The sequence below is a fragment of the Trachemys scripta genome, chromosome 23 (genome assembly GCF_013100865.1).
Source record: "Trachemys scripta elegans isolate TJP31775 chromosome 23, CAS_Tse_1.0, whole genome shotgun sequence".
NCBI lineage: Eukaryota > Metazoa > Chordata > Testudines > Emydidae > Trachemys > Trachemys scripta.
The window spans coordinates 9,172,022-9,197,685 of NC_048320.1; the positions used below are offsets into that span (position 1 = coordinate 9,172,022).

Genomic DNA, 25,664 nt, shown 5'->3' on the forward strand with positions numbered 1-25,664 from the left:
CCTCTAGGAGGGGGTGTCATAGGAGGGAGGCTAAGGCTGGCTGGGGAGGGGGGAAGCCAGTTATGGAAAAGCCATTGTGTGCCTTGGAAAGCGAAGGGAGCGGGGAGCGAGCCCGGGGCTGGACTTTTCTGATCTGCAAAAGCCATCAGGAAAGAATTAGAAAAGTCTCGGATGATTCATAAGGAAAATGTTTTAGAAGCGCAGGAGTCTAGACATCACTTCACAGACAAAACCTCCTGGATGCTAAGGGACTGGATTCATGTTTCTGCAGTGAAGTTTCATGGGGTGTGGGTGTGAGGGGGTGTCCCATGGCGACCTCTGGCGGCCATCACCTGACTTTGCTCCTGCAAAACCCTCTCTGGCCTGCATCACGGCCCCCTGGGGCCCATTGGGAGCCCTGGGACTGGACAGTGCTCACCAAAGGGGCTATATTTCCGGGGTCAACCGTGGAATAGGTTTGCTAATATCCCTAATTAGATCCTGCTGCAGGCATTTATCTAGGCTTGGCCTGCCACCTACAGGCGGAGTGACTGACTGCACCCCCATGCATACCCCGCGGGTGTCAACACACCAGTTTCCTGTTGCAAAAACCGCTGGCTCCCAGGGACTCGGCCAGCAATAGAATTTTTTTTTTTTTTAATTTAAACTAGACATGAGAAGTTGGGGCCGACAGAGTAGAAACATCTGGCCTCTCCACCGTGATCCCGCCCTACGGGACTTCACCCGCGAGGAGCGTTTATCCCGTTTGTCTCCCCGCGAATCTGAAACCGGCGTGGAAACAATTCCATGCTAAGAAAAACAGCCGGCCCGCTGTTCTTCCCCATCACGTGCTTCTCTTTATTGAGTCCACCTCCTGCTTTACTGGGTCCGACCCATCGCCGCCACCTCCCAGCCTCGCCTGCCTGCATGTGTCATATCCTGAATCTAATGACAACCCGGCCCGCCTGGCCTTGTAGCCCACCCTGCTCTCATTCGCCTTCCCACCCAAACCATTTTCACTTGATCCCAATTTCCCAAAGCAACAGACAGAAGAGATTTCACTCCCCCTCCTTGCCCCTCCACAGAACCCCTTGTCACTGGACCCCTGCCTCCCTTTCCCCACCACCTCCTAGTCCAACCCTCTTCCCATTAGGAGACTTTGCATTTTTATTTGGCTTGGCCTCGGCTGAGCAAGCTGAGGTTACAGTTGGATGTAACAATTGGCCGCAGGTTTTGTTTAAATTCCAAAGACACTGGAAATAGTTATTGTGGTGTTGGCATGTTTCCTATGTCATGGAGCTGCGCTGATGAGAAGCAGATGAGTGTATAAAGGTTCCAGGAGAAGTGGAGGGGGGGAGCGGGGAGGGAAGGCCTACGTTGGGGGAACTGGAGAGGAAAGAAAAACGCCTTTGGATAAAAAAGCAACTGAATCCGATCAGCCTCTTTGTCCCCGGATTGGGGGTTCCTCGCGTGCAGCTTCTGGGTTGGGTCCTCATTCAGTTCTTTCGCTCCTGACCCCCCCCCTCCCGTTTCTCGTTGTCTCTCTAGTTCCATCTGGAAACTGCATACAGGACGGACTAACATACAGCGACAGAGAAGTATGGAAACCTGTACCCTGCCAGCTCTGCGTGTGCGATAGCGGGAACATCCTGTGCGATGAGGTGCTCTGCGACGACATCTTAGACTGCCCCAATCCCAAGATTGTCGATGGAGAATGCTGTCCCACCTGCCCGGACGAGGGTACTGACTGACGCTCGTGTGCATGCTCTGTCTGTCTGTCTAGCTTGATATAAGGTGCTAAGCACCAGGGTCTGCTGGCACCAGATACGATCAGCTCCTCCTACACATGCAGAGACAGGGAGGGGATTGGAGACCAGGACATCAGCAGAGCCTAGCTCGGAGACCTGATGGCTTCATCATCATCCTTGGTGAAGCTAGAGCCCCTGGAGCTATGGCGTCACGGATAAGACATAGCAAGCCTGCTCCTCTCCTTTGAGCTTCTAGGGCGTTTCTTTCTAAAGAGACGTTTCAAACGGGACTGATTATTTCTTGACGGAGGTGCCCAGTGGACCAGCATAAGCTGTGGTGGACACAATTATGACCTCTCCTTAGCATGCATCACGGTCAGGGAGACAGGCAGAGAGTGAGACAGGCAGGTCTTTTGCAGATAGAACATTTGAGCATCTTTCTGCCAGCCATGTTACTTAAGCAGGTGTTACTTAAGCAAGGGGGGTGCATTTTGCTGTCATTTATACCAGGGCAGGGTGCAGCGTGGGGGTGGGTATTAGAGAAGCACGTGACTTTACCCTTGTCCTTCTCCCCGCAGCCTCTCCTGTCGATGGAGAAGACACTGGAATAGAGGTAATGACACTCCGTAGTCTTCCTACACAAACCTATTCCCTGTTGTTTTCTGAAGACTCTTTTGTCTCCATGCTAATTCTCTAAACACCTCCCTTTCTTCTCCCCACCAGGGCCCCAAAGGAGAACGCGGCCCCAAAGGAGACAGGGTAGGTCTCTCCAGCCATGCTTTGGCCATTGGTCACTGGAGTTTGGTCAGGAAATGGGGGTGAGGGAAGGGGAAAGATTTCCATGGCCGTGTTAAAGAATTTGAAAATTGTCCAGAAAACTTTTAAACTGTGGACAATGGTGACCGAGTCCAGTTACCCTGCCTTGTCTCATGCCCGGATGACACTACCGCAGTACTAACCTCTGGGTTCTCTCCTCTTCTTTTGCAGGGACCCCCAGGCCTACCTGGTAGAGATGGCATTCCCGGACAGCCTGGTCTTCCTGGACCCCCAGGCCCCCCAGGACCTCCAGGCCTTGGCGGAGTGAGTTGGGTTCCAATCATTCGCTCACTTCTTCCCCGGCCCGGGATGAATGCAGCGCAGTATTTTCACACCGGCTTTCCCTTCTTTCTTTCTCCTGCAGAACTTCGCACCTCAACTGTCTTACGGCTATGACGAGAAATCCGTTGGTGGTGGCCTGTCCGTGCCCGGCCCTATGGTGAGTGTCCAGCGTCTCCCTCGAGGGGCTGGGGCAGGGGGCTGGCCTGAGGGCCAGGACTGAAACAGGAGAAGATGTGAGGGAGAAAGGATGGGAGGGAGTGGAGTCGGAGTTACGTAACAGGAAAGACAGGAGCTAGCTTGGCCTAGCTTGGCTTTAGAACGCACGAGGCCAGCTGCATCGGTCAGGCAGAGCGGAGGGGGTGGCAGATCTCGTCCTGGGGGCAGGCACAGGACCACCACCTGGTTGGAGCTGATGTTTTCCTAGGGCAGCCGTACCCTGATTACTCAGGATCGGCAAGGGATACTTGAATTTGCCTTAATCCTAGGACAGCTTGAGACCTGGGGCCTGCTCTCTTCCCCAAGTAGAACATCTTGGCAGGTGGCTCCATGGATCGGGACCTCCAGGGGTCACCAGGGACTCCGTCCACGAGGGGAGGGATGGTAAAAGATCAGCAAGAGGTAGCATGGTCTGTGGTAGGCAGAGTCAGCCCCGAGCCAGGCGGCTGCGGGTGGCGAGGGAAGAGAGAGGCCTGCTGGAAAAGAGGAGGTCACCGAAAACCAAGATGGAGGGGAGGCCAGGCCTGGGCAACATGGCAACTGCTCCAGCTTATCTCCTCGCCTGACTTATTCTTTTCTTTCTCTTCTTCATTTCCAGGGCCCAGCTGGTCCCCGCGGTCTCCCCGGCCCTCCCGGTTCTCCTGTAAGTACCTCGCATCTTCCCTGTCAAGAAAACTTGGCCCATTTGAGCCCTCAGCCAGCGCCTTGTAACTGCCCCCTTTGGGAACGAGCTACCACCGGTGCCCTTTCAGGCTCCTCAGCTCCCAGAGACCTTCTCAGCGAAGGGACGGGGAGTTGCCTGGGACGGGGGAGGAGCGTGGGCTTGGCTCCCTTCTGGTGGTCAGCGATAGACACCTCACACCGCGGAGTGTGATGGAGACGGATGTTCCATGCCAGGCAGCCGTTGCCAGCAGCGGAGGGAAATCGGACTGATGCGTGAACAACTGGGTGCGGTTATGTTAGTTTTCTAACCCGTCTTCTTCTCCTACTCTTCTAGGGTCCTCAAGGTTTCCAAGGTCCTCCCGGTGAGCCTGGAGAGCCTGGGGCTTCTGTAAGTCATGGTCAATCGTCTTTTCGCTCTTCATTTTCATAACGGGATGGGCTGCACTCTGAATCTCCCGGCCCCAGCCTGGGACGATTCCTTGCACCTTCCCTCTTCTGCCACTTGGGGGCAGCTGGTGCAAAGCCTGGCCTACCTTTGCGGAAAAGACTTCATCGGGGAACGGGATTTCTCTAGCCAAGCCAAGAACCAGGCCCAGGCCTGTGAGGTGAATGGCTAGTGGAGGGGTGGCAATGGGAAAGTCTTGCCCAGTCTCAGAATATTAACGCACGTTTCTTCTGCCTGTTCTAGGGTCCCATGGGTCCCCGTGGTCCACCTGGTCCACCTGGCAAGAACGGAGATGATGTAAGTGTCCTTCAAGATCAAAGTCCCTCTAGAGAAGATCCCCCCCACCCCAAAAATGCAGGGGATAGCCTTGCTTGCTAGCCAGTATTGATGGCCGTGCTAAGCCTGTTGGGTACATGGCCTTCCTTGAAGGCCGCAGGAGCCAGGTGAGGCTTTGGCTTCCATGATGCCTTGAAATACCAAGAGAAAAGAAAATGGGACCTCTCCCCAGATAGGGTTTTGCGAAGAGTTGGGTCCCTTTCCCGGTGCATTTAGCATCTGCTTGGTTCTCGCTGCAAGCGAGCCGTGTGGGCTACTGACCTGACTCCATCTCTTCTTCTTTCTCCAAGGGTGAAGCTGGAAAGCCTGGACGTCCTGGTGAACGTGGTGCTCCCGGCCCCCAGGTGAGACGTCCCTTCTGTCCGGTTCCTGCCGTGGCATTCGGGTGAGGGTGGGGTTTTACCTTTGACCAGCATCACCATTGTGACATGGTTGGAAAAGTCCTGACTAAAGCTGATCACTGTCAATGCCTGGGAGTCATGATCACAGCAAGAGATGGTCATGACCAGAGATGCTTCAATTATCCAACCTTGCCTGGGGTGCTGAGTTCCCCTCTGCAGTAACTGGCTTGATGTGGGGTGGCACCGGTGTCCTTGTCTCTAAATCGTTTCTTTTCCTTTCCCCAGGGTGCCCGTGGTCTGCCCGGAACTGCTGGCCTGCCAGGCATGAAGGGTCACAGAGTAAGTTGGTGCCCTAGTTCTTTACACTTGGAAAAGGAAAAGGAAAGGTGGCCCCCGTTACAAATCCAAAGCCCTGGAGATAGAATATCAGGGTTGGAAGGGACCTCAGGAGGTCATCTAGTCCAACCCCCTGCTCAAAGCAGGACCAATCTCCAGACAGATTTTTGCCCCAGATCCCTAAATGGCCCTCTCAAGGATTGAACTCACAACCCTGGGGTTAGCAGGCCAATGCTTGGCCCCGGCAGAAATATAAGCAGGAGCTGAGCTCGCACCACAGTGCCCTCAGCTGGCCTCAGCGCAAGGCAATCCTGGATGTTCCTTTCTACCAGGAGGGGTCTGATGGAGCCCCTTGTCCTCACCACCGTTTGGAGGAATTCCCCCCTTCTCATGCCACTCAGCTGGGGCCTTACCCTCCCATCCGCCACCCCATGCACATTGTGAGGGACCATTCCAAAGCCAGATGATTTTCAGTCATGCCTCCGCCTGGGAGGACAGTGTCTTCTCCTGACCCTCATCACTGGACACTTGTGTTTCTGTTTCCCTTTCCCTCCAGGGTTTCAGCGGTCTTGATGGTGCTAAGGGTGATACCGGTCCAGCTGGCCCCAAGGTAAGGTCCCTCTGCCACGAGGCACGTTGGCCCTCCCTGTTCCCTTGAAAAGTTTCCTTGTCCGCTTTGGGAACCAGCCATTGACCCCAGCTTTGTCTTCCTTCTAGGGTGAGCCTGGTAGCCCTGGTGAGAACGGAGCTCCCGGACAAATAGTGAGTAGCTCGTCACACCTTCCTGCTGTCCATTGACACAAGAGCCTGGACTAGGAGGTAGTGAGGGGGACAGGCATTGAGCTTATAAGAGCAGCAGGGACCTGCAAGAAGAGGGATTGTGGGGAGGGTCGAGCTGGCTCTCCGGAGTGCTTGGTTTTCCAAGGGACTAGAGAGCAAAGGGGGCAGATTTACCAGCACGATGCCCCACAGGGGGTGGGGAGCAGGGCAGGGGTGGGAGAGATGGGGGAGAGGGCAGGGTGCAGACAATGGCGGTGGCGTCTCTAGATGAACTCACGTCTCTCCTCCTTCCTAGGGGCCCCGTGGTCTTCCCGGCGAGAGAGGCCGCCCTGGTCCATCCGGCCCCGCTGTGAGTATCGGTGCTGCACTGCTGGGCTGCGGGCACCTGGAAGCATCCCCCCGGTGGCACCCCTCTGGGCCACGCCCGCTGGGATAGCTCCAATGTGTGGCATGCTCCTCATCGCACGGTTTCCGGGTCGTGTGCCAACCTGTCTGTAACCTGTGCCTCTCTCCTCTCTTCCCGGCAGGGTGCTCGTGGTAACGACGGTGCTCCTGGCGCTGCTGGCCCCACAGTGAGTATTTTCACCTCGTGCTGCCCTGAGATGAGACTGTTCAGCCGCGGGGCCCCGGCCGTTGGGTGGCGCGGCCACACGGGCACTGGCCACAGCGACCTCCATGTCGCTCCCCTCATGGAGCTTTGCTGGCTTGAGCCCCACGGGTGGCACCAGCACAACCCCGCTCAGGAACTGGCCAGTGTCCGGATGGGAAGAGTTCCTCCCTCCGGCCTCTGTTCCCACCCATGTCAAAGCACAGCCCAGATCTCTGGCCGACGCCAAGATGGCTGCTGTGACGAGACCCCCGCCGACCCCGGAGGTTCCTTGCACTCACTCTCTAACCCGCTTCCCTCTCACCTAGGGTCCAACTGGCCCAGCTGGTCCCCCTGGCTTCCCTGGCGCTGTCGGTGCTAAGGTAAGAACATGATCCCCTCTTCGCCGGGGTGGGGCACTTCCCCATCGCTGCGGCGGGAGCTTTCCCCGCAGCCGGCTTGGGTGGAAGCTGATCCTAGCCTTCAACTAGAGGTTTCATCATAGTTCAGATATACTGTCCAGGTGGCCTGGCCCCATAACCCTCACCAAACCGTGGGTCAGGATCCCTGCGGGTCCATCTCTGCTTTATGCCGACCCTAACCCCGGCTAAGCCCTAGGTCTGATACCAGTCGTCCCCAAAGGCCTCGCAGCTGCCCCCTGAGCCAAAGGCGAGCCGAAAGCTAGCGGGCCCCAGTCCGTCCCCCCCCCCCGGGGGGCTGGGGGGATGGAGCAGCAGGCCTCGGTGCAGCAAGACATTCAGTTCTAGTCAGGGCCCGGTCAGGCCTGAGGGCAAATGGCTTCCGCGGAGCGCGGGGGTGTGGGAGTGTCTCCCAGCAATCACTGTGCTCACTGGTCTTTCTCTCCTCTCTTGTCCTCTAGGGTGAAACTGGTCCCCAAGGTGGTCGTGGTGGTGAAGGCCCACAGGGCGCCCGTGGTGAGCCCGGTGCCCCCGGCCCCGCTGGTGCCGCCGGCCCTGCTGTGAGTGGAACTGCACGACCCCTCCCGCCTCCTGCCCGTTGCCCTGTTGTCTCCGGTGATAACCCTCCCTCTCTTCTTCTCTCCCCTAGGGCAACCCTGGTAGCGATGGTCAACCTGGTGGCAAAGGTGCAACTGTAAGTAGCCTTCTCCCCCCTCCTTCCGTCCTCTGTAGCGGGTCGGCTCTTGGGAGCCAGGTTTTCACAGCTGCCTCACCATCTCTTCTGCCTCCCATAGGGCGCTCCTGGCATTGCTGGCGCTCCCGGCTTCCCCGGTGCTCGTGGCCCCTCCGGACCCCAGGGTCCCAGTGGTGCTCCTGGTCCCAAGGGTAACAGCGTAAGTGTCCTTCCTCCTTCCCCGTCTCCGCTGAATTAGATTGGCCTTCTTCACCGTCCAGGGCTAGGCAGGGATGCGCCAGGCATGGAGGGAGCCCATCGTGCTTTGTGAATTGATCTCTGCCCCTGGCACCCCAGCGCCCAATGCCTCCCCTCCCTCAGCTCCTTCTCTGACTGTCCTTGCGGCATTGCCACTTGCAGTGCAAGTGCCTTCACCTCTGCAGCTCAGCGTCTACCAGCACCTCCCTCCTTATCAGCCACCTGTCTCTGCTGGAGACGTCTCTGCTCCACCCTCCGCCCGGGGACGGGGATCCTCTGACTTGGGTTACAGCCAGCGCAGTTCCCTCCCCTCCAGAATATCGAAGGTCTCTGTCCCTTCCTGGGGCAGAGCCTTTTGTGTCTGCCATTCCTCCTGGAGCCGAAAAGGGGTTGAGGGTGCAGCATAGATGGCAGGCAGCATTAAGCCCTTGTTCACGCAGGGCGACGTCTGATATGAATTGGTTTCTCTTTCCTTCTACCTTCAGGGCGAACCCGGTGCTCCAGGCAACAAGGGAGATGCTGGTGCCAAGGGAGAACCTGTAAGTACAAGCCCCACTGGGGCCTGCTAGGAGCTTTGCCTACAGTCTGGTTTGCTAGCCACAGGGAGACACTCACCACTCTGACTTGCTTGTGCTTTCTAGGGTCCTGCTGGTGTCCAAGGCCCCCCTGGTCCATCTGGTGAAGAAGGCAAGAGAGGATCCCGTGGTGAGCCCGGCCCTGCTGGTCTGCCCGGCCCTGCTGGCGAACGTGTAAGTAGCAGCTGTGTTTCCCCTGGACATCATGCCCATTGGCATGGTGTTGGGTCCTCCGGTCAGACCCTGAGCTCTGTCTCTCGGACACAGAGGGGTCCCGACTTACCTTCTCGGTGATCCAAGCGCCTCCCAAATCTTGGGATGGGAAATTCAGATGTGGACCCAGAACCAAATCCAAATCCAGATCCCATAAGGGGCTTGACCTGAAATCCCAGCCTGGCACACGCCCAGGTTCTGGGAGGAGGTCAGACCCAGATCAGCTGAACATGCAATCCAGCCCCATCACCATCCCAAACCCAACCAACCCTGGAGTCGCCACCCCCCGGAAATTTTCATCCCCAAGGTTGGCAGCTAGGGCCGTTCCTCCCCACTGCAATCCCAGGAGGGGACGGGAATTCGGATGGGGGGGTTCTGTGAAGCTCCCTTTCCTTTCCCATCTTCTCCCTGTTTCACTTGCTGGCTGCGTGGGCATTTACCTCACTGGTTTCTCTTGTGTCCCATTGCAGGGTGCTCCCGGAAGCCGCGGTTTCCCTGGCTCTGATGGCATTTCTGGTCCTAAGGTAGGTGCTAGTCTCCTGCCGTGTGCTCCCTCCTAATGTGAGAGAGACAGAAGAGGCTCAGGTGTCCGCCACACTGAAATACACAAAGGACTCGGAGACAGGCTCCCACCTGGGCATCCTTTGCAAGGGGCTTGGGAGCAGCTAAAGCCTGTGGAAGGGGGAGTTAGTGGGAGTTTCTGGGAGTGGTGCATTCTGCCCTGTGGGATCTGGTCTATTACCCAGCCACGCCCTGGCCCCATCCCCTTGCTTTACACGCCACGTTCTGGGTTTAGGGGTGGGAATTGGCTTGTCTCCACATGGTACATACGCTAGGATGGCCTTTTCGCTAGGGTTATTCACCCCATGGCATAGCCCAGTGATTTCTTTGTGGCCTGCCCTGGCAAAGCCCTTTCAGTGCCCACTCGGCTCCGTTTAGTCCCCCTCCTCTGTCACGTGACACGGTGGGTCCCTGCTGGCTCGTCACGCCCGTGCCAGCGAGAAGAAGCGATCCGGATCTCTACCGCAGCGTGTAACCTCTCTCTCCTGCTTCCCTCCCCACCCTAGGGTCCCTCTGGTGAACGTGGCTCTCCTGGCCCTGCTGGTCCCAAAGGATCCCCCGGTGAATCTGGACGTCCTGGCGAGCCTGGTCTGCCCGGTGCCAAGGTAAGAGGGGGGCGGAGCCGGGCGATGGTTCTGAGCGGGATGGAGGGGCTGCCCGGGGAGTCCCACCGAACTTTGCTGCTATCTCTGCCAAGCACCATCTCAAGGTGAACTCTCTGCCCACCTCCTTCCCCCGGCATCTCCTGGCGCCAGTGCTCTGTGCTGCAGTCGACTTAGAGCAACTGCCCTCTCCCTCCATTTTGGAGGGAGGGCGTTTTAGGCCACCCCACATCCACCCCCTGCAGCGACCAATTGGCTGCCCGCCCTGGCCCACCACATGCTACACTGTTCTGACCCCTTGCGCACAGCAAAAGAGGCCGGACGCCCTATGGCTTAACCCAGCTCTTCTTCCTTTTCAGGGTCTGACTGGAAGCCCAGGTAGCCCAGGTCCCGATGGCAAGACCGGCCCCACTGTAAGTCATGGTTTATCAAGGCCCTTCCTCCTCCTCCTCCTCTCCCTTTGCTCACAATGGCCTCCTCTGAACTGTGCCTTTGCTTCGTCCACGCTAGGGTCCCGCTGGTCAAGATGGTCGCCCCGGACCCGCAGGCCCACCCGGTGCCAGAGGTCAGGCTGGTGTGATGGGTTTCCCTGGACCTAAAGGTGCTGCTGTGAGTATCAACTTGCTCCCTTCCTATACTGTCGCCTCGGGGTGAGTCGCCCAGCCCAGTGATAGGGACATGACAAAATGGCCGCCTCCAGGACTTCCTGTCACCCTGGCCGCCGCCCGGGAGTGGTTGCATTCAAAACACAATGGATAAGTGGCCACTTTGGGTACCGTTTTGTAAAGAGGGGCATTATGTGAGGGGAGGCACTCTGGGAACCTCTCCCTCAGGGATTAGCTGCAGGCAGAGACAGGCGGCCCAGAAGACATCCCACCGTGGGGCGGGGCGATGACCAGGCCTGAGAAAAGACAGAGCTGGGGCGGTCCTGGGAACCAACCTAGAGCGTCAATAGAACTACCCCAGGGCCAGCCCCGCCTGCTTCCTGTCATGGCGCCTTTCAGGCCCTCCTGTGGCTGCATCCTAGGGCCATACAAGAGCCAATTGTTCCCAACATCCTCTCGCTGCTTGTTCCCGGGGCGTACCGTGTTCCTTCACTGAAGCCATTTTGTTCCTTTTCTCAGGGCGAACCCGGCAAACCCGGTGAAAGAGGCGTTCCCGGACCCGCTGGTGCTGTTGTACGTATTTTTCTTGGTACTGATGGCCTCTAACAATCTGTCTCTCGCAGCCAGGGCTGGGTCCAGCCGAGAGTTTGCCATCCTGAGGCCTCTTTTCTTCAAGATGAGAAAGAGAGAATTTACCATGACAGTAAAACGGACCTATATAGTATAGGGCTTTCCACAGCAGAGCAGACCGGGGTCCATCTAGCCAATATCTGGGCTCTGGCCTACCACCACAGGATTCAGTGGAAGATATAAAAACTTCTGCATTGGGATGACATACCTATGGTGGCTGGTTCATCCTAAGCAACAGAATTGCTTATTCCCTGGACTTTTGGGGGAGGGTTTATATCCCTTATGCCCTTTTCTCCTCGTTACTAATACCTTGTGGCAATGAGTTCCACAGGTTAACTATGGAACCCATGATGCCAACTTTTGAAGCCCCCTGAGATTTTCTGCTTCTGAACCTTGTAGGCTTGCTACACCTTCCCTGACGCTCACGCCCTGCTCCCATCGGACACTCAGTCAGCATCTGCGCTGAGCTCTTTTTAAGCTCTTCCTCCTCTCCCCACAGGGTGCTCCTGGCAAAGATGGTGAAACTGGTGCCCAGGGACCTCCTGGTGCAGCTGTGAGTATGAATCCTTTCTCGCCCCTGCCCTGTGTGCTGGCTTGTCGTGGAGCGTGCTGCTCCGAACCCCACTGGATCCCTCCTGACTTTCTCCCCTCCTCTTTCAGGGTCCCGCTGGAGAGAGAGGTGAACAAGGACCTTCAGGTGCTCCTGGATTCCAGGTGAGGAGTGTTCCATTAAAGGCCCCATCACAGGGGGGAAGTCCCTCCTGATCAATCATATTTTGTTCCATTTTTTTCACACACCCCTTCCCCCAGGAAATCTCAACTCTTGGGTTTTTTTCTTCCCCTCCCAGGGTCTGCCCGGTCCCGCTGGTCCAGCTGGTGAATCTGGCAAGCCTGGTGAGCAGGTAAGTGCCAAGAAACCATGGCAGTGGAGGGGGTTTACAGGAAGAAGGAGAAGAGCTCTGCTTAGCGTCAGAAGCCAAGGAGAGATGACAGATCCTGCCCCCTGACGCCCAGTCCCTCACTTGCCCACCCCTCATCAGTGCCTTTCATGGCCGTTCTCACTTCCTTAGGGCTCCTGCTCCATTCCCACCCCCAGCCGGAGACGTTCCTCCAAGACTGGACATACGTCCAGAGTGATGAAACTTATCAGATTCCCCTTTAGCCAGTGAATGAGGAGAGCTGCCTCCAGACAGGGCCTTGGCCGCTGTCAGACCTTCTCACCCCCCAGCCCCAGAACTCATCTCAGAGGCCATAGCAACCATGAAACTCATTCATTCCAGGACTCCAACCTCTTCTCTGAAAGCCTTTTGGGTGGACATGGGCCCAGGCCCTGGATCTGAACACCTATAAACTGGGGCTGGTGGGGGGTGGCATTGAACTCCGGATCCAGATCTCAGTTTGGCCACTTGGGATTATCTCTGTGTTCAGTCCAGATATCCAGCCGGGGGGCCCAAGACCAGCCTTTCGGCTAAGAGCAAATGTAGTTTCAATGTAACAACTGACGCATCCTCTGTTGGGTGAGACCATGCCCTGGCTTTGCTTGGGAGGAGACTCGCTGCTCTGGGACCACAGAGCGCTCCCGTCTCTAACTGGTACGATCCATGCAAAATTCCAGTGGTGGAAAGACCGAGACAGAGTCTGGCCCTCATGAGGATGGAGCTTGGTGATTAGTTATAGAGGGGATTGGAGCAGATGTCCCCCTTCCCGGCCACTCACTGCTCCACCCCAGCCAGTTCAGGGGCAACATCTGGGCTTCTCCAGCAGGTAGCATGCTCCTTTCCAAGCCCTCAGCTCTAATCCTGCTTTCTCTTTCTCTCCCGTGGCAGGGTGCCCCCGGAGACCTCGGTGCCCCCGGTCCAGCTGGTGCAAGAGTAAGTTGCGACCCATTTTCTCTGCTCTAAGCAATCTCTCACCCTTCTGTCTCTCCCGCCGGCTGCCCCTCAGGATGGCGCAGTAACCAGTTTCGGTTCTCTCTCCTCCCTCCTCTAGGGTGAGAGAGGTTTCCCTGGAGAGCGTGGTGTCCAAGGTGCGCCCGGTCCACAGGGCCCACGTGGTAGTAACGGTGCTCCTGGTAACGATGGTGCTAAGGTATGTACCTATTTCCCTCCTCCTCCGCCTCCTCCGTGATGGGCGAAGGGAGGCTCAGCTAGAAATGGGAGGGGAAACTAGGGGCAAATCAGCGCCTCTGACATGTCCAGGGGAAGCAGGCTTTGGAATAGGATTGGCCATGGGATACACTCCTCCTGCTTTGGCGGGGGCTGAGGCTTGGTGTCCAACCAGCCAGCAGCTGCCTCGAACCAGGTTCAAAGCAGGAAGGGGGGACTCCATCTTCCCCCATCGAGTTAGCCCCAGTCCTGCAACTGTTGCAGGATTCTCCTCTCTCTGCCCAAGGCACAGAAGGCCCCTGGGCAGCACTCACGGCCTAGTCGTGCTTGGCTCCAGAGGCAGCCTGCCCTGGCACCGGAGAATGGGGGGCGGGTCGCGGGTCTCTGGAAGGCGGGCGGCTTTTGCTGCGATGAGGAAGTGGCTCCGTTTCTAACCCTGACTCTCTTTTTCCCCCCCCACTGCTCTGCCTTGTGGGGCTTTAGGGTGATGCTGGCGCTCCTGGCAGTCCCGGAAACCAAGGTCCTCCCGGTCTGCAGGGAATGCCCGGCGAACGTGGTGCTGCTGGTCTGCCTGGTGCCAGGGGTGACAGAGTACGTATGAGCCCCCCGAAGGCCCATCAGCAAAGTGGCCCTCAGTCTTCACCATGGAGACCATCTTCAGATCTCCCTGCTCATGCTCAGCTTGTTACGCCTCTTTTCCCCCCTTCACTCTTCCTGGCCTTCTCTCTTCTCCACTTCCTTGTGTCCCTCTTCTGCCCCAGCTCTTTCTCTGTCCCCTGTTCCCTTCCATCTCGCCCCCCTCCGCTCCTCTTTCATCTCTCTGCTCCAGCTCCAGCTCCGTCCCCCACCTCCTTTCTGCTCTTGGAGAATCTAGGCCAGGTGCCTGAGCCACTTCAAGGCCTAGATGCCCTCGTCCGACAGTCACTTTAGGCCACAGCAACCCCCCCGCCCAAACCAAGGAACTTCCGGGCCTTGCTCTGCGTGTCTCTCCAGGAGTGCAGGGAAGTGCCCTGGTTCTTGCCCAGTGCGCTGCTGGGGTCTCTGCTCCACGCGGCCTAGTTATGCCCTTGGAAGAGGTCTTCTCCACCAGCTTGAATGGCTTGGAGAGCTGACATGGCCAGCACTGCGCTGTCTTTTTCCATTGGACAAGCTGACTGGCTAATGGTCCGGACGCTTAGCGTGAACGGCTTCCAGTGCAGGGCAGATAAACACACACACACACACACTCACCCCAGAGCTGCCACAAGCCCCCACCCCGTTCCGTGCTCCATAGCCAGAAGGTAACCTTGCTTTGCCCTCTCTCCCCAGGGTGATGCAGGTCCCAAGGGTACTGATGGATCTCCCGGCAAAGATGGCCCAAGAGGTCTGACTGGCCCCATTGGTCCTCCCGGCCCAGCTGGTGCTCCTGGTGACAAGGTAAGGATCACCCCGCCCCCTTTGGAAGAAGCAGGGCAGTGACTCTCCTAGCCTCTCAGGCACCTGAGCTGGTGCCGCGGGCCCCTGGCATTCGTGCAAAGGCCAGTCCCGTTTGTGCCCAGCAGCTCCCGACCCGGCTTCTGTTTCCTGGGAGACAGAGAGGAAGGCCCCAGATGATTATTCGATGCAGACGTGCCTCTGGATCATCCCAGTGAGAGCATGGAGCTCCATCAGCTTCCCCTGGGAATGCTTCCTACGGCCCCGGCCTGCCCAATCAGGGCTGTGCCCAGGAGGGTCCTGCAGCCCTACCCCCCATTTCCAGAGAGGAGGCAACTCCTTGCTCTCCCCACGTCCCGTGAGCGACCCCCGAGCTAGCCAGCCTCGCCCCAGAGGCACCTCCGAAGAGCCCTGGTCTGCCAGGCCCGAGCCTTGACCTTGTCCCTCTTCTCTCCTTGCGCAGGGTGAAGCTGGTCCCTCCGGCCCCGCTGGTCCCACTGGTGCTCGTGGTGCTCCCGTAAGTACCGTTCCTCTATGATTGGCTTCAGAGGCAAAGATCAACCCCTCCCACTCCTCGCTGACCCCGTCTCTCTCGGTTCCTTCTCTTCCAGGGAGATCGTGGTGAGCCCGGCCCACCTGGTCCCGCTGGATTCGCTGGCCCCCCTGTAAGTATGATGGTTAAGAGTGGTCCTCACTGGCCCCAGTGACTCCTCCTCTCACCCAGACCTCCCTTGGGAGGATGGTATTCAGTGGGGTGGGCTACGGGGGTAATCCCATGCAGCCCACGGCTATGGGGCCGAAGCAATCCTACCATTGCAATACTGGGAGCGCTGTCCCTGCGTACGGAGATGGGACTCATCCCTGGCCCGTGGACTCACCGGGTTGTCCTACACCAGGCCTCCGATGGTGAACAGGACCAGTCCTACGTCCTGTAATCCTCTGGCTCCCATGTGAGCTCGACGGGCTTTCCCCATCAAGACAACCTAGTCTCCTCAGCCCGTGTTGGTTCTGCGAAGGACCGTTCCCCCATCACCCTCCACTCCCATCTCCGCGAGCTCCGCGCCCGGACGCTGCCCCTCACCCTCCGCTCTGCTCTCCTCCACAGGGTGCTGACGGCCAGCCTGGTGCTAAAGGTGAAACTGGTGATGCTGGTGCTAAGGGCGATGCTGGTGCCCCCGGCCCTGCTGGACCCACTGGTGCTCCTGGCCCCGCTGTAAGTGACTCTCCACTGCCCCGATCCCTCCCCGTTCGGCCAGGGTTCCGTTCCCCCCTCTGATGTCCTGCTCTTTCCTCTCCCGCAGGGTGCTGTTGGTGCTCCCGGACCCAAAGGTGCTCGTGGTAGCGCTGGACCCCCTGTGAGTATTTCCTCCACCTTTGTGCTCAGTCTCTGGGGTGCCAGGGATGGGAGCCACATTGCAAAATGTCCCTCTCTTAGCCACAGTGGAAATGCCTGAGTTCCTGGCCCGTTACAGACTAGCTTGGACTATCAAACAGCTGGTGATTCCTCCATGGAATCGCTCTCCGTTTTGCATGGGGTAGTTTTCCCTCCCCTTCTGATTCGGCTTCTCCCACCAAAATTGGGCAGATCCCCTCCCGCCTCCCGCCCGGAGCATGTGAGAATCCACCTTTCCAGCACGGCCTTTGCCCTGGGCCGGCTTTTTGCCCCCATCACTGGGAAAGAGGCAGGTTGGGAGCTGAAAGGGGGTTGCTTTCTGAGTTTGTCGCAAAATGCCCTCCCCCAAAACACACCCTCCTCCTGTCCCTCTGGGAGTTGGAGCAGCTTCTTCCCTGGGTCGAGAAATATTTCACTTCCCTCTGTCTAGACGAGAGCATTCAAATCAGACCCTAGGTGCAATAGAACGAATGCCCCTCCCCCACGGATCAGATTATTTTAACATGGCTGTCTTTGTGCCGCTCAGAGAGCGTGTCCCTGCCATACACCTGCCCGAGTGTCCTGTGCATTCATGGACCTCTGCATGGAGGGAAACTGCTCCCTGAACTAGCAACCCTTTAGCCACGAATGCTTTACGTCTGGAGCCTTCAAATTCCACCCGAGCTTCAGAGAACGTCTCTTTGTCCGGAGCTGGCTGGATTCCGCCCTGAGGGGCAAGACATACCTGGCAGATCAGGCAGCGTCTTAGGGCTGCCTTGACCTTCCACCTTCTCACTCTCACCCTTAGCTGCAGGCCTCTCTCAGCCCATGGGCACGGCAGCGTTTTGGGCAGTGCTTGTAGTACAGATCTGTGGCTAACGGAGCCGTGGGACTTAACGCTTTCTCTCCCCACCTTGTGCAGGGTGCTACTGGTTTCCCTGGTGCTGCTGGAAGACTTGGTCCCCCTGGCCCCTCTGTGAGTATCTCCTTTTTGATCCCCTTGCTGGTAGCGTTGGGGGAGGGCTGACGGCATTGGGCACCGAGCCCTGCTGGCAGGGGTGGGGATGGGGAGGCTGGTGGGGGGGGATCTGCCACGGGACTGCCAGCCTCCAGCCGCTGGGGAGGATGGGTGATGGTTGTCATCAAGAGCGGACAGCCTGGAAGCCAAATGGGGAGGAGGCGGGACCTGAGAGGGGTGTGAGGAGCAGTGGAGCTGGCAGTAGGAATGCCAAGGCCCTGCCACAGAGCTTCCACGGTGCGTCAGAATGTAATGAGGGCTGATGGTCCGGGTAGCCTGGTATTGCTTGCAGCCCGGCAATGGCTCTGTCTGCCCCATGGTGGCGCTGGAGCATGGAGCCAGGCCTTCTCTCCCCTCCGCTTGAGGGGTCTGAGTGTCATAAATCAACGCCCCATGGAGAGGGGTTGCCTCTCAAAGTCTTGGGCTTCGCTGCCTGACCTCACCTCTCTGCTTTCTCCCAGGGAAACATCGGTCTCCCTGGCCCACCAGGCCCCAGCGGAAAGGAAGGTAGCAAGGGACCCCGTGGTGAGACTGGCCCCGCTGGCCGCACTGGCGAACCTGGCCCCGCTGGCCCCCCCGGACCTTCTGGTGAGAAGGGCTCCCCTGGTGCCGATGGTGCCCCCGTAAGTACCCGTTCAGTCCTACCTCAGGCCCCTTGGCAGGTGTCGTTGGAGCGTGTGCCCTGGAGCAAGATGGGTGGGTTTGTAACCAGAATCTCTCTCTCCCCTCCAGGGTGCACCTGGTACTCCAGGCCCACAGGGTATTGCTGGACAGCGTGGTGTCGTCGGCCTTCCCGGACAGAGAGGCGAGAGAGGTTTCCCTGGTCTCCCTGGCCCATCTGTGAGTATGAGGTCGAACCCTTACGCCCTCAAGCCGGACCTCAAAGGAGGCTTGTGGCTTCAACCCGTTGCCCCTGCCCAAAAAGGATCCAAGCAGGATTGGATCTCATGGCCCAGCCGCCAAGGGTCAGAGCTTCTCCTGGCATTCATAGGGCAGGGAATGGGTGGGAGAGACAGGAGCTGGGCACGCTTCGCTACTGGCGTGATTGGGAGCTCTCCATGCAAGGAACAGAGTTCTTGACTCTTCCCCCTTGTCCGGGGCAGCTGCTCTGGCCAGAAGATAAGAGAGGAGGAATAGCGGGGAGGGACCTGTGATATTATTATTATTATAGAAGAAGATGGTGGAGCCAAACCTCCCAGGCTGAGGGGTGTTCAGAAGTTCACCACCCCTGGATCTGACCTTCTTGCTTGGTCCCCAACTCTATCTGAGCCTGGAGCCAGAACTTCAGCCCCAAACTCTGAGGCCCTAGGGCGTGGGATCCAGTTTGGGACAGGGGTGTGTCGTCATTTGGTGGCAGTGGGAGGGGATTCAACCCCTCTCCCATCACAAGCGGGTTCTTCCGTCTCAGCTGCACCGCCCCCTCTTCTCTAACCCGGTCCCTCTCTCGCTCCTCCCCAGGGCGAACCTGGCAAACAAGGTCCATCTGGCTCCCCCGGCGAACGTGGTCCTCCTGGCCCAGCAGGACCTCCTGGCTTGGCCGGACCCCCTGGTGAAGCTGGACGTGAGGTGAGCTGCCACCATGCTTGGCTTGTTAGGACTCTCCTTTGCCCAAGCACCGGCAAGGCCAAGAAGCGCTAAAAGCCAGGGTGGATCAGTCTCCTGGCTGCCCCTGGGGGAATCCCGCAGCCCGGCTGATCGTCACTAAAGGCAACCTGTCGACATCAGGCGCTCCAGAACCCACCACCATCACCAGGAGCAGCACCAAAGACAAGGAGAGATTAACCCTTTCCATGCCCCTGGGCCAACACTCAGAATGGTCTGCTCCATTGAAGGGTAGGACAGACCTTGCCCCCGGCCTCCTGCAGGGGCTGGTGCCAGTGAGCAATGGGACAATGCCCGGAGCACAGAGCCTGAGAGATAGGAGAACAGCCAGGGTCCCGGGACGGGATGGTTTCCAAAGGAGCTGAGTATGGGAGGGATCAGGGCAGGGGCCAGTTCCAGAGAGAAATGGAAGCCCCATGGGTCCCTTTCCCCGCCCCCTTTCTCTTTTGATCTCTAGACCTCACCCATCCCTTGCCTGTCCCAGGCCTCAGCGCAGCCAGCCTCCTGGTTAATTCGTCACTCATCAGTTGTTGCTTACCCAAGGCCCCTCTGTCTTGCTCATGCCTAACACTGGGTCTCTCCGCTTGTCCTCAGGGCTCTCCCGGTTCTGAAGGTGCTCCTGGTCGCGATGGCGCTGCTGGTCCCAAGGTGAGTTGGACCCCGAAGCGTCATGGCAAGAGGCTTTTATTGGGGGTGGAGGGTGGAACTTCAGGCGAACGTTAACTCGGTGCTTTGCTTCCTCGTCCTTTCCGGAAATAGGGTGACCGTGGTGAGACTGGCCCAGCTGGTCCTCCTGGTGCTCCCGGTGCCCCTGGTGCTCCTGGCCCTGTTGGTCCCGCTGGCAAGAATGGAGATCGTGGTGAGACTGTAAGTGACACTTCGTGACATTCCCCTGAATTTAAAACCCATTCCCTGCCCTGAGCTGGGAATAGACCCCGGGAGTCCTGCTCCCAGTCCTCTGCCCTAACCAGGGGACAATGCTCATTCCCAGAGCTGGGCATAGACCCCAGGAACAGCACTGGGGAGATATGAAATAATCAGCCCAGTTATCAAGACAGGATCGAGCAGAACAGCTGCCTGCTCTAACCACTAGATAATACTCCTTTTCAGAGTCAGGCCTTGGGCCCGGGAGTCCTGACTCCCAGTCCGCCCTGCTCTAACCAATAGGCCGCACTCCCCACTACGGTGCAGAGAAATGAACTCAAGGGTACGTTAATGATCCCAGTGGATGCGCTAACCTTTGTCTTTCTCTTTCTCTCTTTCCTTTCCTAGGGCCCTGCTGGTCCCGCTGGTCCCGCTGGCCCTGCTGGTGCTCGTGGTGCTGCTGTAAGTTTTGGGTTCAGATTTCGCTTTTTACTGCTATGAAAAAGCAACTGGCTTGGCAATAACGTTGCTGAGCGACGGGCAGGGAGGTCTCCTTCCCAGCCACTCAGTGAGGTGACTCTGCTTCCTCTTCCAGGGCCCTCAAGGTCCTCGTGGTGACAAAGGTGAAACTGGTGAACACGGTGACAGAGGCTTGAAGGGTCACAGAGGATTCTCTGGTCTCCAGGGTCCACCTGGTCCTCCCGTAAGTATGGCTGCCTTCCGCTCCCCCGATATAGCCGAGAGACAAGTCCATAGCAGGTCTCTGGAGAGAAGAGTATAGACCCTCTTCCTCACTGCCCCAGAGAATCATGGGAGAATCCCAGTGAAGGCCATCACCTGATGAGGAGATGGGCAAGCCTTGGCCTGCCCCAGTTTCAGGCTGCCCTTAGCCCTTCAGCTCACAACTGCCCTCGCACATGCAGCAGCTGGGAAGGGCAGGCGCCTCAGCCCCTTGATCTTAGGACACAGGGCAACAGCTGCCCCCTAGCACCTCCAAAGCTGCCCTATTGTTGGCCCTCTCTCATGAGCTTTAGCCGCTGGAGTCAGAGCCCAGTGGGAGCTTCTCATAGACGCGTCGATTTTATTAGCACCTCTGCACTGGCCGCACGGGCCTCCAGCGTCGTTGCAGAACTGATGTTTGCTTTCCTGTTTGGGGCAGGGTTCTCCTGGTGAACAAGGTCCTTCTGGAGCTTCCGGTCCCGCTGGTCCAAGGGTAAGTACCGCCCCAGTGAAGCCAACGGCCGCCTTCGTGAGCCCATCCGGTGCAGATGCCTGAAGCGTTGGGAAATTCTGGGCTGGGGGCAGAGGGCTCGTGAATGAAATAATCAGCACCGTTTTCAAGCCGGGGTCCAACACAACAGGTGGCATCACCTTTTAAAGGTCAGATCCTGCCTGATCCCCGATCTGGGGTGGCACGGATATTGGCCAGAGGCAGAATATGGACCATAGTGTAGCTAGTAACTTAAAAACCATCAGCGTAGCCTCTGAACGTGCAGCACAGATTCTTGTAAACACTGATCATGTACAACAAGGGCCTACTGCTATCAAGGAGACACGAAACCCAGGATAGATGCCTGCTGCTTTCTACTGACCCGTTACTCTTCCACCTCAGTAGGGAGGTGCCTTAATAAGAGAGGCCCTGCGCAGCGTGGGTCAGGCTTAGAAAATCCTTTCCCAGACAGAGGCAGTGATGGGAAGGGAACAAAAATGATCCAGGGGATAGGGAAACTCCTAAAATTGAAGTCCTCCTGTAGGTATCACAGCGCCCATAAGGAGATGTCATTGTAAGGTTCTCTCAGCACTCACTGTGTGGTGAGGGCTTCCCAGACAGATGGTGAGGACAGGGCCTGGTTCTGTTCTCAGCTGGACCTGGGCAAATCCAGAGTGATTCCAGAGGGTCTGAGTGCATCTCCAGTGGAGCTTGGTCCTTGGGACTGTGGTCACTGGTGCGCTATTCATTCGTGAGACAGATCAGAGTAGCGGGAGGTAAGCTAGATGAGAGAGCTGGGTGGATGAAACAGACAAGAGGGGTAGAAGGATGGGTGATGGGCTGGGCCTTGATTGAAAGGGTGGGAGTTGGCATGTTCTCCCTCGGTCTGTCTTTCAAGATGGACACACCTTCACCCCACTTTCCTCTCTCCAAAACCCACTGATCTCATTTTGTGTTTGCCTTTTCCTCACAGGGTCCCCCTGGCTCTTCTGGTTCCCCTGGCAAAGATGGTCTGAATGGTCTCCCTGGCCCCATTGGCCCACCAGGTCCACGTGGTCGCACCGGTGATGTCGGTCCCGCTGTACGTATCCCCCTCTGGGACTCGGGTGGTTGGGATTTGCTCTCCACTGGGTGAAAGGGCTTCCTGCCTTCAACTCACTCTGCTCTCCTCCTCCAACAGGGTCCCCCCGGACCTCCCGGACCCCCAGGTCCCCCAGGCCCACCCAGCGGCGGTTTCGACTTCAGCTTCCTGCCCCAGCCTCCTCAGGAGAAGGCCCACACCGACAGCCGCTACTACCGGGCTGACGACGCCAACGTGATGCGTGACCGCGACCTGGAGGTGGACACCACCCTCAAGAGCCTGAGCCTGCAGATCGAGAACATCCGCAGCCCCGAGGGCACCAGGAAGAACCCAGCCCGCACCTGCCGCGACCTGAAGATGTGCCACAACGACTGGAAGAGCGGTGAGCTTCCCGGCCTCATCCTTGGCACATCCTCACTGAGCTCCTTCTCTCTTAGCCGCCTGTCTTGTGCCCCTTGTCCTGCCCTGCCTTCACTAACTCACACTCCTCCTCCATTACGACTGAATTCCTTCCTTCCTTCTTTTCTTCCTCCATTTCTTTCTTTCTTTCTTCACCCATTCACTCGTCCTTCTCCTCTCCCCACCAGGCGAGTACTGGATTGATCCCAACCAAGGCTGCAACCTGGATGCCATCAAGGTCTACTGTAACATGGAGACCGGCGAGACTTGCGTCTACCCAACCCAGGCTAACACTGCCCAGAAGAACTGGTACGTCAGCAAGAACCCCAAGGAGAAGAAGCACGTCTGGTTCGGCGAGACAATGAGCGACGGCTTCCAGGTGAGCTTAGGGGACTGGCGAGGCGGGGCAGGTGGGAAGCAAAAGGGCTGGATCTGGAGACTCGGAATGGGGAAAAGGACCTGAGGACTAACATTGCTTTCCTGCCGGGGGCCTCTCTCTCTCTCTCTCTCTCCTCTGCAGTTCGAATATGGAGGCGAGGGATCCAACCCAGCTGACGTTGCCATCCAACTGACCTTCCTGCGCCTGATGTCCACTGAGGCCTCCCAGAACATCACCTACCACTGCAAGAACAGCGTGGCCTACATGGACCAGGAGACTGGCAACCTGAAGAAGGCTCTGCTCCTCCAGGGCTCCAACGAGATTGAGATCAGAGCAGAGGGCAACAGCCGCTTCACCTATGGAGTCACTGAGGATGGATGCACAGTGAGTGTCCCACTGCCTTTGGCTCTGTCAGCATGGGTGGTACCGGGAGCTGGTGCACCCATGCCTCCCCAGGCCCTGGCGATGAGAGGGAGGAGAGGGTGAGGGTGGAGAGGCAGAGCAGAGCTGTGAATCAGTCTCTCCAGCCCTGGACATGACTGGCAGAGTTCTCTGCAACCTGCGAAAGTCCCCTGGCCTGGTACAGGCTCGTATATGGTGGCTCAGGAAGGTGACTTGCCCTAGATCCCATTGTGAGTCAGTGTCAGAGCCAGCAACAGAACCCAGGAGTCCTGATTCCCAGGGCCCCCTCTAACCCGAGAGCTGGGAAGAGAACCCAGGAGTCCTGCTTCCCAGGGCCCCCTCTAACCCGAGAGCTGGGAAGAGAACCCAGGAGTCCTGCTTCCCAGGGCCCCCTCTAACCCGAGAGCTGGGAAGAGAACCCAGGAGTCCTGATTCCCAGGCCCCCCCACCCTAATCACTAGACCACCCATTGTGCAATGCTGTCTCCGATCCTCGGGCAGTGTTTCCTTGCAGCCAGCTTTGCTGCCTCGAGGAGCGTCTCTATCAACAACTCTAATGTTCTCCTTTTCCCTGTCCCTTCCCCACAGAGTCACACCGGCACCTGGGGCAAGACAGTCATCGAATACAAGACAACGAAAACCTCTCGCCTGCCCGTCATTGACGTGGCCCCCATGGACGTTGGCGCGCCAGATCAGGAATTCGGAATTGACATCGGACCCGTCTGCTTCTTGTAAACCGGAGCTAAAACCCCCCCGGAAAGAAAATCAAAAACAGCCAAAAAGGAGACAATTTCACATGGACTTGAATTCGTGTTTTTTTCTATCCGTCATCTCTAAAACTATTTTGTTTCCATTAAAAAAAAAAAAAGCATTAAAGCAAAAAAATAAAAATAAATGACTTTTCAAAAAAATTAAGGAAGTGGGTCCACTTGCTTGACATGGTTCTATTTTTTATTGTTTTTTGAATCCCTGAAGACAGATTGGGGTTGGTTTGGTTATTTTTTGTTAAGTAATATCTTGGGACCACTACTTGCACAATCAAAACAAAAATACCATCCAAAATCGACCCTACCAAAACACCCAAATCACAACAACCTGCTTTGAAAATTCTGCAGCAACAAGAACGATGCTAAGCTAGTCCAAATGGTTTAGAACCTGCTCCCCTGCTCCTACTCCTCTCCCGCCAATGCAAAAATCTCTTTTTATAACCTGGAGTTGGAAAGAAATACCAAAATTAACCTACAGCCGACCTCTCCCTGCTGGTGTCTTTACTATATATATATTTTTTATACCACTGAAAGGAAGGCACTTAAAATCGTGTGTAATGTACCATTTTTTTTCCTTTCATTTGTTCAGTTGGCAAAAGAAATAAATATGAGAAAAACTTCAAATCCAGGTGTCGTAATTGTTTTCCTAAGCAAAATCCAGTAGTGTGGAAAACAGCCAAGACCTGTCATTTGGTGTGTTGACTTTTAAACAGAACGCGCTTTTAGCAGGACAGCTGGGAGATAAAATCCGCTTAGAAAAAAAAATCAAATGTTTTGTCGGTGAACAATGAAGGGAAAAATGATTAATAATAATAATACCCAAAGCAGAGAAAATGTAATGTTCAAAATGTATATTATTGTTGTATGGAAGGTTACCTCTCAACTGTGTTTTCCGAGTAGTTTTAAGTTGCTTTGGGTTTTTTTTTTAACTGACACCAGGTTGTGGAGAAGGGGGCTTGGCTTTCAGGTTTCGATCAAAGGTGCTAACTTCGTCTTTTTTCTTTCTTTCCTTTTTCTCGTTCGCTGTGTTAATGTTTTTCAGTTCTAGGTCCCTTTTCGGTTTTTTTGGTGGTTTAAAACTGCACAATCCAACACACGGAGAGGCTGCGATAGGGACCGATTGGTGCTATAGAGATAGGACTGTTGTTTTCAGGAAAGAAACTCAGTTCTTTTGCTGCCCAGGGTCAACTTGTGAATTTTCTGAAGGTGCTATTTAAAAACAAACAAAACAAAAAAAAAAAACCTAAAAACAAGGACGGGAACTAACGCAAACTAGATCCAAGTAGCCTTGGAAGGGAACGAAGGTGTGTGCAATTCTATCTTTCCAGTTAAGCAGGTGGATTCCATTTCTGCTTTCCCTCTTCCGTTCATTCTCTTTTCCCATCTCTCTGTCCCCCTCCTTTATCCCGCTGCCTCTTCTCTTCCATGCACACTCCTGTCCCCTCTCGCTCTCCCGCCATCCTCCGCTGCTGCTGCTTTCTCTCTCTCTTTCCCTTTCCTCTTCCCATCCTCCTCTTCTGTGCTTCTCTCCATGGGTTTCAAAGCAATCCCGCAGCAAAGCCCCCATGCCTAGCAAGAAGCAGATGTTCTAGGGAGGGAGAGCAACCGAGGATTCTGTACCTATTTTGTATATGTATAATAATTTGAGATGTTTTTAATTATTTTGACTGCTGAAATAAAGCATGTGAAATGATCCAAACAAACCTATGGTGCTCTGGACTCTTCTCTCGCGTGTGGCACATCGGCAGACAGGTCCTGGGGGGCGGCGGGGGGGGCTGATGGGCAGCGCCCCATAGGCAGGGCCAACGAGAACAAGGAAGATGGGCCCTGGCCCCAGCTCTGTCTGTCTCTGCTCCACTTTCCTCTCTTTCTGTCCTTTCCTCTCTCGCCTCCGAGCCAGCCTCTTGTTCTGCCACTTAGGAACACAGGGATTGCCAAATTGGATCAGGTAGTCCGGAGGCCGGTGGCTAGTACCGGCTGTTTCAGCGG

At 56.7% G+C, this 25,664-nt stretch overlaps 1 protein-coding gene across 1 annotated transcript in view; it reads left to right on the forward strand.

Annotated features, from left to right (window-relative positions):
- COL1A1 (collagen type I alpha 1 chain) overlaps positions 1 to 25,378 on the forward strand; it is a 26,340-nt gene extending 962 nt beyond the window's left edge. The window contains exons 2-51 of the mRNA XM_034755736.1: positions 1,528 to 1,719; positions 2,306 to 2,340; positions 2,451 to 2,486; positions 2,715 to 2,807; positions 2,908 to 2,982; positions 3,640 to 3,684; positions 4,039 to 4,092; positions 4,393 to 4,446; positions 4,776 to 4,829; positions 5,112 to 5,165; positions 5,719 to 5,772; positions 5,880 to 5,924; positions 6,238 to 6,291; positions 6,470 to 6,514; positions 6,858 to 6,911; positions 7,409 to 7,507; positions 7,597 to 7,641; positions 7,742 to 7,840; positions 8,364 to 8,417; positions 8,520 to 8,627; positions 9,137 to 9,190; positions 9,734 to 9,832; positions 10,189 to 10,242; positions 10,340 to 10,438; positions 10,954 to 11,007; positions 11,564 to 11,617; positions 11,725 to 11,778; positions 11,913 to 11,966; positions 12,891 to 12,935; positions 13,054 to 13,152; positions 13,653 to 13,760; positions 14,478 to 14,585; positions 15,046 to 15,099; positions 15,194 to 15,247; positions 15,688 to 15,795; positions 15,884 to 15,937; positions 16,877 to 16,930; positions 17,434 to 17,595; positions 17,705 to 17,812; positions 18,431 to 18,538; positions 19,169 to 19,222; positions 19,334 to 19,441; positions 19,847 to 19,900; positions 20,034 to 20,141; positions 20,598 to 20,651; positions 21,622 to 21,729; positions 21,829 to 22,111; positions 22,317 to 22,507; positions 22,649 to 22,891; positions 23,497 to 25,378. Of these exons, the coding sequence (XP_034611627.1) occupies positions 1,528 to 1,719; positions 2,306 to 2,340; positions 2,451 to 2,486; positions 2,715 to 2,807; positions 2,908 to 2,982; positions 3,640 to 3,684; positions 4,039 to 4,092; positions 4,393 to 4,446; positions 4,776 to 4,829; positions 5,112 to 5,165; positions 5,719 to 5,772; positions 5,880 to 5,924; positions 6,238 to 6,291; positions 6,470 to 6,514; positions 6,858 to 6,911; positions 7,409 to 7,507; positions 7,597 to 7,641; positions 7,742 to 7,840; positions 8,364 to 8,417; positions 8,520 to 8,627; positions 9,137 to 9,190; positions 9,734 to 9,832; positions 10,189 to 10,242; positions 10,340 to 10,438; positions 10,954 to 11,007; positions 11,564 to 11,617; positions 11,725 to 11,778; positions 11,913 to 11,966; positions 12,891 to 12,935; positions 13,054 to 13,152; positions 13,653 to 13,760; positions 14,478 to 14,585; positions 15,046 to 15,099; positions 15,194 to 15,247; positions 15,688 to 15,795; positions 15,884 to 15,937; positions 16,877 to 16,930; positions 17,434 to 17,595; positions 17,705 to 17,812; positions 18,431 to 18,538; positions 19,169 to 19,222; positions 19,334 to 19,441; positions 19,847 to 19,900; positions 20,034 to 20,141; positions 20,598 to 20,651; positions 21,622 to 21,729; positions 21,829 to 22,111; positions 22,317 to 22,507; positions 22,649 to 22,891; positions 23,497 to 23,643 (4,283 nt within the window). The 3' untranslated portion in view covers positions 23,644 to 25,378. The remainder of the gene's footprint in view (positions 1 to 1,527; positions 1,720 to 2,305; positions 2,341 to 2,450; positions 2,487 to 2,714; positions 2,808 to 2,907; positions 2,983 to 3,639; positions 3,685 to 4,038; positions 4,093 to 4,392; positions 4,447 to 4,775; positions 4,830 to 5,111; positions 5,166 to 5,718; positions 5,773 to 5,879; positions 5,925 to 6,237; positions 6,292 to 6,469; positions 6,515 to 6,857; positions 6,912 to 7,408; positions 7,508 to 7,596; positions 7,642 to 7,741; positions 7,841 to 8,363; positions 8,418 to 8,519; positions 8,628 to 9,136; positions 9,191 to 9,733; positions 9,833 to 10,188; positions 10,243 to 10,339; positions 10,439 to 10,953; positions 11,008 to 11,563; positions 11,618 to 11,724; positions 11,779 to 11,912; positions 11,967 to 12,890; positions 12,936 to 13,053; positions 13,153 to 13,652; positions 13,761 to 14,477; positions 14,586 to 15,045; positions 15,100 to 15,193; positions 15,248 to 15,687; positions 15,796 to 15,883; positions 15,938 to 16,876; positions 16,931 to 17,433; positions 17,596 to 17,704; positions 17,813 to 18,430; positions 18,539 to 19,168; positions 19,223 to 19,333; positions 19,442 to 19,846; positions 19,901 to 20,033; positions 20,142 to 20,597; positions 20,652 to 21,621; positions 21,730 to 21,828; positions 22,112 to 22,316; positions 22,508 to 22,648; positions 22,892 to 23,496) is intronic.
- Positions 25,379 to 25,664: the final 286 nt, after the last annotated feature.